The 14,132-nt window shown below is 30.1% G+C and overlaps 1 protein-coding gene across 2 annotated transcripts in view; it reads left to right on the top strand.

The window, feature by feature from the left end:
- LOC140051034 (uncharacterized) overlaps positions 1-9,035 on the top strand; it is a 53,558-nt gene extending 44,523 nt beyond the window's left edge. The window contains exons 17-19 of one of the 2 annotated variants that reach the window (XM_072096102.1): positions 3,451-3,529; positions 7,498-7,603; positions 7,760-9,035. In XM_072096102.1, coding sequence (XP_071952203.1) covers positions 3,451-3,529; positions 7,498-7,603; positions 7,760-7,856 — 282 coding nt within the window. In that variant the 3' untranslated portion in view covers positions 7,857-9,035. Of the gene's footprint in view, positions 1-3,450; positions 3,530-4,612; positions 4,735-7,497; positions 7,604-7,759 lie in introns of those variants that run through there. The other variant, XM_072096103.1, reaches the window with a different exon arrangement.
- The last annotated feature ends 5,097 nt before the right edge of the window (positions 9,036-14,132 follow it).

Here is a 14,132-nt window from a genome sequence, read left to right as displayed (position 1 = left end):
GAGGGTGCATTTGATGCAATCCCCCATTCCATCATTTTTCAAAAATAAAGTAGTCGTTACTGACAGCTGGTGGAGGTGCATACATGACTGGTATACTACATACATGTCGGGGTCAAGTGGAATAACTGTATCAGTAGAAATATACACATTTTGAGAGGAACTCGTCACGGCGGATTATCTTCGCCTTTTATTTTTAATATATTTTACAAGATCTAATTGAAAAGTTAAATATTGTGGTATAGCAATCAGCAACTGTTCTTATAATGCATTTTGCTATGCGGATGATATTTTTTTAACAAGTCTATCTGTTGTGGGTCTTCAGAAATTGATTGATGTTGCTAATAGTTACATTGTTCCTAATGGTCTGAGATTTAATCCAACAAAAACGTTATGCACTGTGTGGAAAATCACCATTTGTTGAAGATCCCACATGGTATCTAGATAACAGTATCTTGGCATGTGTTTATGTCGACACCTAGGCGTTGAACTGGGCGAGGCTCATGTCGGGAAATAGAATAAGTAAATGTCAGAGAGCTTTCAATGCATTGCAAGGAACTGGCATGTGTAAATATGGTTCGTCTACAGATGTTAATGGTTTTAAATTTATATAGCGCAAAATACGAATCGTCTCTATGAGCTGTTTAGCACAAGTGTGAACATGAAAATGTTGATGTAAAATAAACCAAGAAATATCCTAAGAAAACCGAATAAATTGACCAAGACAACAGAAAAAAACAAGAGATGTAAAACTAAATGTCTGGAAAACAGTCCTGATACCAACTCTAACATATGGCCTACAACTTAGAACAAACACAAAGTAAATTAATTAAAAGCAGCAGTGTTGGGTTTACCTAAATTTTCCAACATTATTAAATGTAACCAAGTGAATTTACTTCACCAGATATTTATTAGTGATTCCAAATCCAGGTCTTTTTACTCGCATCTATAAAATAGCAATTTAGAACATGTAAAAAACACCCTAATTGATAACATACAAAGCATATATTTGTATTAAATATTAATGCTACTAAATTTTTCGCATATTTTATGTATCTCCTCCAAAACCACTGAACGGTACGTGCCCACATTTAGCACACTGATGTTTATTGATGGGCCGCACACTTTCCGGAATTTTAAGGATAAACACTAAAAAAAGTCAAAAAAATAGCAGTAATTTGACGTCTCAGCGACCATGTTGCGTCACTGTATAAACTATGCAACCTCCTCTGTTGTGTACCGCCATGGGCGGATCTACAAATACCATGCCGGGCCGCATCTGAAAAATGTCATGGCCATTGATATCAATGCTTAGTGTACGTTCAAGTTCGAATCCGCGACATGTGTAATTATTGAGTATCACCGCTTAAAGACTTCAACTCCCTAGATTAATATTCACACAGCAAAATTTTTCTTTTATTTTTATTTTCGTAAAGTCCGAACAGTCAAAAGTAAAGTCTAAAGTTCCATATCCACTATTGCTTTAATTTTTTAGCCTACATATATTTTAAAGTAAAGGGATTGTGTATAAATCAATGGCCGTAAATACAGTAGTTCTGAAATTTATTTGTGATACAATTTGTTTTTATTTAAATAATTTTTCAAAGTACTTTTATCAGCTTTTATTATACTTGCCCATGCAAAGTATATAACCATATATTAAGGCAGAAAAAGACTGTGCAGAGCACAGGGATACCGCTAGTTAATTAAAAATCATTTAAATATACTTGCTTCTATTATTACCATTAAAGGTAACCCCCAATGACTTCAGTGTCAGTGCATGATAAATTCATCACCATCCATCTAAACATTGTTTTTAAATGGTAAGATTCTAATGGTCTTTTCAAATTTCAGCTAAAAAACAGTCTTTAGTCAACCGTATCGTTTTAATTACATCTATCCTTGGAACAGAATGTATTTTGTAAATCACGGTTTGGCTCAGTAAAACGCTGTGGCCATTGAAATTAATGCTTAGTAGGTTCGAGTTCGAATCCCTGATATGTGTAAATAATAAGTATCTCCGCTTAAAGAAAAAAATCTAAACCACAATGTAGCATAAAAAAGATACCAAACCTCACATAAAAAAATGCAAAATATAAAAAACCATTAAAAATGTTTTAAATTTAAATGAAAAAAACAAACAAAAAGCACACACACATACAAATAAAATGATTCCAAAGTCGTGTTTCCACAAAATATGAGATATAAAAGTTTGTGTCTGACGAGCGCATCATCTTATTTCAAGTAGTGAATGCACATTTTGTGTTGATTTTAAAGTCCGTTTTCTTATTCCAATATTCTTAACTCTATAACTAAATTCATATTTATATTTTATCATCAAAATGTTTTAATCTGCCAACTGATTAACAGACGTCACTTTCTGATGTGCACCCTAGATTAATATTCACACAGCACAAAGTGCAGTATTCAACATTGCATGCGTATGATTAGGGCAGACAAATAGCAAATAGGTAACAAATCGCCTAAACCCCAAAAAAATTGGTAAATATTAAAACCATTTGAAATAAAAAAATGTAAATGAAAAAAACACACACACAAACAAAACGATTCCAAATGGTTTGATACATGTTGAACATCAAAACAACTTAACAATTCGTGTTTCTGCAGCAATTTGTTTTTCATTTGATTTTTGTTTACTTTTTTATTTATCTATGTATAATGAATACACCACGAAAAACACCCAAAATAATATAGTTTGGTATTTTATACTTTCATTAGTGTGTGTGTGCATCATCTAACTAATCCACACAGCACAATTTTTGTTTAGCGTCTTTTATTTTTGTAAAGTCTGAACAGTAAAAAGTAAAGTCTAAATTTCCATATCCAGTATTGCTTTCATTTTTTAGCTTACAGATATTTTAAAACGAAGGGATAGTGAATAACAAAATCAATGGCCATAAAATAGTTCAGAATTTGATTCTTGATATAATTTGTTTTTATTTTGATAATTTGTCAAAGTACTTTTATCAGAGTGCGCTTTTATTATACATGCAAAATATATAACCACATATTAAGGCAGAAAAGTGCGGAGCACGGGTAACAGCTAGTTTGTAATATTGTCTTTAATAGTACATACCGCCATAATCTTTTAAAAATGTGTAAATTTGTGGATTGTGCGTTAAGTCTGCCATTTTTCACAATGATTTGACACTTTATTTAACTTGTTAAAACCGTTTTAAATCTTTTGATTCGTGTGAATCTTCATTTTGATGTGTTTTATTTACAGTTTTTATATGTTTTTCCTAAGGGAGGTGAATACATTTTAATTAACCCAGAGGTAATATAATGGTTTTAATATTGTGTAAAAAATAAGTGTGATTTTGTCAATATCCGGTATTATTATTTATTATTATTTATTTTCTATTCAATTTCATACTATTCTTTATTTTTAATGTTTTTTGTTTAGTTTATTATTATTTTTTATATTTTTAGTTAACATGGATTCCAAATGAGCTTAAAGATTTTGATCTGGTTGTTCTAGATTTTCTAGATCGAGTCATGAACATTGAAGGTAAATTTAGAGCCACTTATTTATTTTCTATATATTTTTGTAATAAAAGGGAAATGTTTGATACAATTGCGTATGATTTCATCACTTTCACACTTTCCGTGGTAAAATGTATTTTTAAGGATTATCAATATCAGCACCTAATACATTTAATCTTATTTAAAAAATCACATTCTAAATAGCCACAAAATGTCTCATTATAGCCTTCCTATTTCACAACAAACATTGAAAGTCTATGGCAAGGTAAAAAAACAATAGTCCTCTAATAGTATTTGATTTTCAAACATTTCTCATACCAAAAATGTATATTGTAAATTACCTTTTTCAGGTTTATTTGTTCAATTTTGAATTAATTTGCAAACATATTTTTGAACAAATCACTTTGCCACACACTTTAATGTTTTTTTTATAGATCATTTACTTGCTTTCACCAAAAAAATATGCTTTTACGTCCCCATATTCTTGAATCAAACTTTCACATAGGCGCAATATTGGTCTTGCGCCTTCCTCCAAACTTTAGTCGTAGTTTAAACTTTGATTTCAAAAAGTGCTAGTTCAAAGTATTAATTCAAATTTGGTTCTTAAAAAAAGTAGTCTAAGTTTGTAGTTTGACTTAATGAAGCCAATGTTAGGACAGTATTAGAGCAGATGAAATTTTGCAGATTAATATCATTTTCCATTTTGTTATAACAAAACTTTTTAGCCTACTACTAACAAAATCAATGAAAATCTGTTGATTTATAGTTACTAAGTTTGGTTTATGAATTAAAATGACATCAAGTTTTATCTCAAACTACGACTAAAGTTTGGTTTAAGAATACAGGCATTATATTCTACAAGTTGTACCTTTATTATTCTATGTATTCACAACAGGCATTATATTCTACAAGTTGTACCTTTATTATTTTATGTATTCACAACAGGCGTTATATTCTACAAGTTGTACCGTTATTATTCTATGTATTCACAACAGGCGTTATATTCTACAAGTTGTACCTTTATTATTCTATGTATTCACAACAATTTTGTTGTCTTAAGAAACTATCTGAAATTGATCAGTTTTTGATTTTTAATTTGTCTTCACAGATTAAAAAAACATCCCTGCAAGTCTCGTCTTGACTAAACATAAACCCTAAAATGAAAGTGGTTTAATCTCCAACATACACAAAATTCAGAATATGCATTTTTAAATTTATTGTTGAGGGGCTTCATCCAGACAGCATTGGTTTCTGTAAATGCTGTTGAACATTTTATAGTTGATTTTCTACTTTCTTTTCGGTGACAATGATTTAAAAAACCATTTTCAAATTGGGAATACCATTTTTATATCATAAAATGTCAAGAATGAAGAGAATATAATTTGCTGGATCTTTCATCCCTGCAAGTCTAAATAGAAACATTTTATAAACGTTAGTTGACAATTATAAAAGTACAAAAAAGGCAACAGGCCATAAAATATACATTTTGACTGAAATATTCTGTATTGATTGTTCTGCTGCAATATGTTATTAAAGAATGTTATTTTATGGCCTGCTCCGTTGCCAAAATGTCATCATTTATCTTTTTAAAATATCATTGTTTGCATAAATTTGCATTTAAAACAAAACCACAAAAATGTTTTTCTCAAGAGCAACATACCTGAATGTTCTGATACTAATGTTGTTTACTAAGAAATTGTTTTTCATATTTTTCAATAATATTTTAAAAAGAAATAAAAGGCATTTTGTTGGTTGTGTAGATGTTTAATTTGTATTAAAAAAATGAAAAATCTGGAGTCAACATGACAGGTATGTATGTGGTATTTGTAAAAAATTGTTTTTAGTGAAGGGTACCATTTCATATAATTAGGCAATCAATGGACGATTACATACAGTACTTATATTATTACCTCTGGCATGCCAATGAGGTTATGTGATCACTTTGTCTTCTGTTAGTTAGATTTACCTACTCAGCGCATTTTGACCAAATGTTCACCATAGTAGATATAGTCCACAGACGATTCTTTCATCAATTCATTCATTTAAACATTACATTTTGGAGGTACACAATCATTACATGTACTTTACTATTTCAATCGACTATGACATTGACAAAGTATTAAATCGCAAATGTTTTACTGTATTTAGTGGTATATTATTAAAGGCCTATAAAACATGAACAAAATATTTCGTTACTGGATAAAGAATATATTTAAAAATTGTTCCTCTTTGTACACATTCTCTTCCCCATCCCTCAACCCCTAATGTTACATACAAAACACAAATTGGGTTTGTTTAAATGAGTCCAAATCAATTGTGAGAAGTTGCTATTTCGGAAGTAATTCCCAGGGTGCTAATTTTAGTTGAATACATGAATCATCGTGTCTATTTATTTGTTTCTGTAAGCGACAATGTATTATAGTCCTGTGTACAGGACTAGTACATTTAAAATTGTTAGTTTTTTTACACTGAAATTACTGTGTATTCAATAACCATCTGTGGGCACGACATAGATGGTATGCTCGATTCACTTGCGTACCATCTAGTTAATACAATTAACGTCAAAAGCAACTTTCAGTAATAAAGTTTAGGCCTATTTGTATAATTATGTGTTTAAACATTACCTACACTCACAGTAAGAAATTTGCACTTTGGCGGCAAAAAATGGTTTTTAAATTTTTATTGTCAAAGGTTTTAAGTTTATCTCCCAAGGGCCCATCAATTTACCTACTTGTGTTATACCACATAATTATACTGAGAGATTGGAATGTCCATTCATCACCAAGCAATACGTTTGTATAAACGTATATAAAATCTATCAAAATAGTATTTTTAAAAGAAAATCGGCTTGTTTTCAACATTATGATGCTGTACTCGAGTTGTTTACCCAATTATTCAGCTATTAAAAACAATTATCAAAGAAGGAGATAGGTCAATGCAATCCTCATATTATTGTGTGGGGGTATTTTTCAGCATTGAAATCCATTAGACAGTGTATACTATGATCGGAAAACACCCCTATTTGGGGAAAATCGTTGAACCTAAACTCGTTTTATTTGTCAGTAACTAATTATCTAGCTCAACTTATTTAGTAAACAAGGTTACATTAGGTGGTTAAAATCAGTACCGAAATTATGAAACAACCTTATATACCCAAAAACATTCTAGAAGTAACGCGCCATTTACCGAATTTTGCCCTCACATAAATTTATAATATATAGATTATACCATTATTACACCTCCCCCGAATGCCTCTCTAAAAACCCTCCTGAACAATCAACGCCCTACAAGTTGCATATGCATATTGTATATAAAAATGGACAACATTAATTTTTGAGTAAATTAGAGCATCTTAGACTATTTGAAGCAGTTCATGCATTTCCATTATTTATGTATTCTATGTAATTGCCTCTGTAGCTTGTAGGTAATTTACATGGTTACAAGTTTAAAAAAAACCCAAACTTAGTTTAGTAGCCTACCATTTAAAAGCGTTAATTTATCTCAAGACAATTTTATACTCTTTTTGGTAGTAACATTTACATAAAGAGTAAATTATTAACAATATATCTTTTTGTAATTTTTTTTTTTTTTTTTTTTGTTTAGAAATATAGTCCAAGTACTGAAATCAGGAATTCAGCATTGCCTTCTATTTTATATGTTTAATAGAATATTTTGTTTATATTAATTTTAGTATTGGAACTATAGTCATCAGTTTAATATCTTAATTATTGTCAACAGATACACCAGATACTGTAATTAATACAACTTCTGAATGCAACCTTAAAAGACATTTATCGCTGTTATGATTAAAACTTGTTGGTTTTGTTGGACACAACACAGGCATGAGACAACTAACATACTGAAAGGATCATGAAAATATAATCAACACTAACGATGATACTATGAGCAATTTCCTTTCTAATGCTTCTTTTATTAAACACAAAGTCCTGTTCTTTAATCATTTTTGTTCAATGTTCAATTGTAATCTTGTAGCTTGGCTGTTGAGACTGTGGGAGATTATTGTACCGAGTGCAATTGTTGTCATTGTGTCGCCAACTGATTGGAATGATGAAAAACTTGCTAGTGTTATTGGACAAAAGTGAGCAGTATTTGTTTTACCTGGTTACTGTAATAACAGCACTAATTTTAAGCTAACTAAATATAATTACTAATTTAAATTATTATTTGTATTATCCATTTTCATTTGTATAGGGATTATAATGTTAATTGTGTCTCTTTTTCTCCTTTCTTTCAGTCTAAAATGTGTTGACTCAATAATCATGGTTGAGGATTGTGATGGTGTTGAACACATTGCAAAGAATGTCACAACTTGGAAAACAAAACAAAATTGATTAATGTTGCTGTCCATGATTAAGATATAATAATACATGCATGATTATTGCTACTTCTAAAGTAAATAATTGCTGCAACTGTAGATTTTATCAGGTTTATAACAAAAATAGATATATGAAACTGATGTAATATGTATACAAGTTTCATAAATATTGCATTCCGATATTCAAAAACATAAGAAAGTGTAGATTACAGTTGTCATAAGTGTAGATTACAGTTCTCATGTTAATAGGACCTGAATGCTCTGGACAGCATAGTATATCAATCAATCAATCAATTTATTTTCTTCAAATTAAAACAGTATACAAAATGGTGTAAAGAAAGGTAATTAAATTGAAGAAGGCATGTTAAAAAAAAGCAAAAAGCTTGTGACAGACATGCCTAAACAAAGATGAGATTTAAACAACACAGAAAAAAGAAAGAAAAAAAAAAGAAATAATAAAACAACAAACAAATAATGAATGTTTATAAGTTCAATGGTACAAATAAATGGAATGATAAAAAGTAACTTTTCATCATTAACCAAATGAAATTATTTGTACCCTTCCACAAATATAAAAGATTCATTTGTTTTAAATGATTCCTGTCATTTGAATCAGATTGAATAAAAAAAACCCTGCATTTGATTCACATTGTAACATAATGCAAAACAAGAATATTTGGTAATATAATTTTTTTGTTTAACTATATAATGAATGTTTTGGAAGAAACATTTGGTATCAAATGAAAGCTCATAAAATGTGCTATCACATGTTGAAACACTGAAGTTAAGCAACGTTGGGCGACTATCTGGGAAAATCGGGTGCTGAAATCAACACTGCTGACTCGTATGGCAGCCATTGCATCTAGTATCTGCCTCTGACGTATTGTTTCATGCCTTTCTTCTGGTCAAGGTGGGCACTGAATGAGAGAAGCTTTATCGATGATAAATATTAAACATTAATACTTGCTACCAAATTTCTATTGAGAAATACCTCAATCCATAAAAATTATGTGAAATTAAACATTAAAATAAAAACAATGTTTTGGAAAAAAAATTCACGAAACATTCCATGTTATTTTTGTATAGTAGTTAAGTTTTAATTAAGTTAATAAGTATGGGATAGCACATTGCTGTGGGTTTTTTTTTCGGAATTTAATTTAACATTTTAAAATGTGTATGTAACATAACATGAAATCTGAACATTATATTCATAATATATTTTAAACATTAACTAATAAACGAGTTTATCATAACTGATAAACGAGTTTATCTTAACTGATAAACGAGTTTATCTTAACTGATAAACAAGTTTATCTTATCAGATTTGTATAGATAGTATTTAGTAATTCAAATAAAAAATATCATTAGTTGAATTTTATTTATTGTTTCTGTTTGATCTGGATATTGCAGTGTTTCTTCAAATAACTAAACATTTTGGCAAATTTAAGCCTAATGCAGTTCAAATTAGCAAATTGAAATTACAGGTACTCTTGTATGTTAACAACAATGAAAACTCATGAGGTAGATTTTGTTACGGTGTGTGGCTAAAGATACGGTAAAATTGCATTACGTAATGGTACGTGTGTGACGTCATCGTATAAGGACTTTGGATTTGTTTTATCGCGAAAACAGTGATCAAACGCTTAACATTTATCGCTATTATTGCCAATAACTAACTGTAGCCTACGTCTGTTATTATTGAAAAGCCAAAACATGTTGATTTTAATTCTAGAATACAGAAAACCGTTTCAAAAGAGTCCTACTTCGTACTATAACCTATAGCCTCATTATATGAGTTTGATTGTGTAGGGAAAGCGGTGCCAGCTACTAGTCATCAGAATCAGAATAGCAGTTCATAACTTCATCTACACTTCACAATTTCAATTCACAATTTATAGGACTCTGGCCATTCACTGATCCCCATCTAGAGAACACAAAAGCAATGTTGAGTATGTTTTTCATTGTAATATTAAAGAGAATATTCTTGTTTCCCTTGTTGATAACACATATCTGATTCTGACCCTTATCAATTAATGCTTTAGATTTTTACTTTCATTGGGTAATAAAAACTGGAACCCACAACTCATTAAGACCACAATTTTAATATAGTTTTGCTGTAAAACTTATCTTCATAAAACATTTTTCTGGTAGTACAAATTTTGTTTTCTGAAGAGAAAGAAAGCCTGTTTATAATAAGATCCATCATTCCCAAGGTTGCATATATACTGTTCAAAGTTAGCAGTATGATGTCAGGGGAATGAACTCTCTTCTTTATGCATCTATCTAACGTAACGAACGTAAACACATTCATTTCAAGCTTATTTATAAGAAAATATTACATTAGTATTAGGAAATAATAAGATAATAATGAATATGACATGATGAAATAGATAAAATGAATGGGACATCAACAATCATTATTGGAAGTCATGTGGCAAGGGTTGGCGACTATAATAATAATAATAATATAATTTAAAATTATTGGAGTTTCGTAACACTCTTGTATGAATATTACTTGTGTATGGTGGTAGTGTTTTTCCATGCCATGTTTTGTATAGAAGAGATTGTCTGGCAACAAATCTTCTATGTTGAAGAAGTGGCCATTTTAACTGTTTATTAATCTCTGTAATGCTACTATTTCTGTCATAATTTTTTGTCACATATCTGGCTGCTTTGTTTTGAATTGATTGTATTTTATTAATTTGTTTTAGTTGATATGGATCCCATACTGTCTGCGCATATTCTAGTGTTGGCCGAACAAATGTCGTGTATGATTTATTTTTAATTTCAACAGAACAATTGTGAAAATTTCTTCTTAACATGTTTAAGGTATTACTTGCTTTTTTTCTAATCTTGTCAATGTGAGCTCCCCATGTTAGATTATGGGTAAGTTCCACTCCAAGGTATCTAAGTTGTTGATTGAAGTGTAACTTATTTTAATTACTTGGCATTTGTTGAGATTAAATTTCATTTGCCATTTTTCAGACCATGCCACTACTTTATGAAGATCTTTTTGGAGTTGCTTGGCATCATCAAAGTAAAAACATGAGAGGTCCTAAAACTGTACCCTGTGGTACTCCTGATTGTACCTTGACTTTATTGGATGTGTATCCATCCATAACTACCGATTGGGACCTATCGACTAACCATGATTTTATCCAATTATGTGTACAACCTCTTATTCCATAATAATTAACTTTGTATAAAAGCCTTCAATGAGGAACCGTATCAAATGCTTTTGAAAAATCAAGTACTATACAATCGGTGATTTTCTTTACATCCATGTTTTTTGTTAATATTTCTATTTCCATAACTTTACAAGTCACACATGTAAGAGACACAGGCCTATAATTAACTGGTAATGATCTATCACCTTTTTAAAATAAGGCTGTTACATTTGCTTGCTTCCAATCATGTGGCACTTCCCCTTCCTCTAAAGACTGCTGAAATATTTCAGTTAGGATGGGTGCCACAACATCTGCATGGTCTTTAATAATTTGCGTCGGAATCATATCTATACCAATTGCTTTTTTGGGATTAAGTTTACTTAATAGTTTGAATATTCCATCTGTATTAATTTTAATTTCAGGCATCTTTGGATATGGACTTTGGCCTTTGTCGGGAATATTCCTAGTATCTTCGTTGGTAAATACTTTCTGAAATTGTTTAGATAACATTTCTGCTTTATCCTTTCCTTCAGTACCGAATTTACCATCTCTTTGCAGAGATGAGATTCCAACTCTATCTCGTCTTAGACCCTTTACGAATGTACAGTATATAGTTTTTTAAGTGCACCACCACTATTTTCAATTTCATCGAACAAGCTTTCGACATGGTCATATGCCTTTTTAATTTCGATTTTTATTGTTTTTTGGATACTTCTATATACTGTCCCCAATCCTTAGCTAGTTTTGTTGTTTTGGCTTTTCTATATTTTGTTCTTCTAACGCTCATAAGTTTTTTAACTTTATAGTTAATCCATGGTAGATTAGATTTATTACTTGTTTTTTTGGTTGGAACATGCTTGTTTACGATTTCTAAAATCCTGTTTTTAAAGCTTATCCAATTTTGATTTACATTTAAATGTTTCATATTATTAACAAAATCAACCTGGAAGTGTTCTATTTCTTCCCTTATTTTATCTATATTTGCTTTTCTAAACAAGAAAATTTGCCTAGGTTTTTTAGGGTTGATTTTTGCTTTCATTTCATACTCTGCTGTTACTACATGCTTACATAATCCTGGGTGTGTTTTAACATCAGTCAGTAGATCTGGAGAAGTGGTAAAAATGAGCCAGAGTATTTTCTCCATGAGTTGGTTCATGAACATGTTGATGTAATGAGTTATCCTGGACTATCTGTAGCATTAAAAAGATATTTGAATCTGAAAGATACACATTGGTCGCACCACCATCATGGTTGGGGCTGCAGGTCAGAAAATGGAAAAATGGACCTTTTAGTTAGTACAATCGTATCAAACTAAATTCTTTAACACTAATGGTGTTTTTGTACTGTATCCGTATATATAAATTTACGTAAGGGTAATTTTTACTCGATGGTATATAAAGTTGGTTCATACTTTTAGTACATATTTTAACCACTTGATGTTACCCTATTTACTAATTAAATTGAGTTAGATAATTAGTTATTGACAATTAAAACGAATTTAGGTTCAACGATTTGTCCCAAATAGGAGTGTTTTCCGATCGTGGTATACACTGTCTAATGGATGTCCATCTTGAAAAATATCCGCACACAATAATACGAGGATGCTTTGCATTTTCCTATCTCCTCCTACGACAATTGTTTTTAATATCTGAAAACGAGTTGAACAGCTCGAGTACGCATCATAATGTTGAAGACAGGCCGATTTTCTTACAAAAATATTATTTTGATAGATTTAATATACAAGTATTGATTTGGTTTAACCATAGAGGTATACCTCCATGGTTTAACACAAGCAGGTAAATTTATGGGCGCTTTGAGAATAAAGATAAATAGTATTGCAATGCTATAGAATACTGTAAATAGGTATAAACCACCTTTGATCGCCATTTGAATCGCAAATTTCTTATTGTGAGTATTTGGTACTGTTAGATATAATATAATCAAATATACAAATAAACTAATGTGAGTGTGGGTAGCCGCTACTGTTAGATTATAAACACATAATATACACATAAACTTTATTCTGACAGTGGGTTCTCAACATTTGTATTAATTAATAATTACAAAATATATAAACATCGTAGTGGTGTATCGTTACATGTACTTTACTATTTCAATCAATGACAAAGTATTAATTCGCAAATGTTTTACTGTATTTAGTGCTATAATACCAAATTCAAACTCTTGCAATATTTCACTTTAAAACTATACCCAGTTTCTTTCTTGCTTGTGTTTAAAATTATGAAAATCTAAAGACAAATCAAAGTAAATCGTTACCAGTATGACAATGTTATAATAATCCTAAATAGTATCCTAAATATAGGTTTGTGAATAAAGATTACTATGCAACTAATTTACATATTTCTGTTTATTTGTATTAAAAAGATTCAATATAATGTTGCATCAAACAGCTTGTTGTAAATGGAGGGAAACATTGAAACATCTGAACAAAACAAACCTAAGTTCTTTAGAATTAAATTATTAATTGTTAGTTTGAATTAAAATCACATATACTGAGTAGTATGATGTTTAATATATGATGATATAATAATTAATATATAGTAGTCATACTACGGTTCTTTGATTTGTTTTTATTGTTCAACTATGGTTTTAAAATATGTAACAGTATTACTGTATAGCATTTGTCATTCATTTACTGGAGTTCTTAAAATTGTTAAACAGTGATATAGTTTAGATTGTTATTAAAAAAATGATGTTGGTGATTTAACTGTGATGTTATTCATTAATTAATAGAATTATGAATCTACTTTTGATTTCCGATACAAAGTATTCATACTCGCACAACAGTCACTGATATTTGGACAATATTCGCTAGTTATGAAAATGCAAGTGTGCTCCATGCAAAAATGTTTGTACCAGCTATTGTTAAATGTCAAAATAAGGTGTTTTTAGACATTTTGTGTATTTCTGTTGTATCAAAGCAAAGTAATTTGAGACTAAAATTATAACTTTTTGACTAGTTGTTGCCGAGATATTGATATGGTCATTTAAGTTGTCCATTAAAGTGAATAGAAATATGTATCTTCTGAGTATTTTGACACCAACTACGACCATATCCGGCCAACAATTTCTGAGATATGAAAAGTGTGCTCTAAGCCAAAAAT

This window comes from Antedon mediterranea, chromosome 6 (genome assembly GCF_964355755.1).
Source record: "Antedon mediterranea chromosome 6, ecAntMedi1.1, whole genome shotgun sequence".
NCBI classification, from domain to species: domain Eukaryota; kingdom Metazoa; phylum Echinodermata; class Crinoidea; order Comatulida; family Antedonidae; genus Antedon; species Antedon mediterranea.
This window is presented reverse-complemented; position numbering and strand designations above follow the sequence as displayed.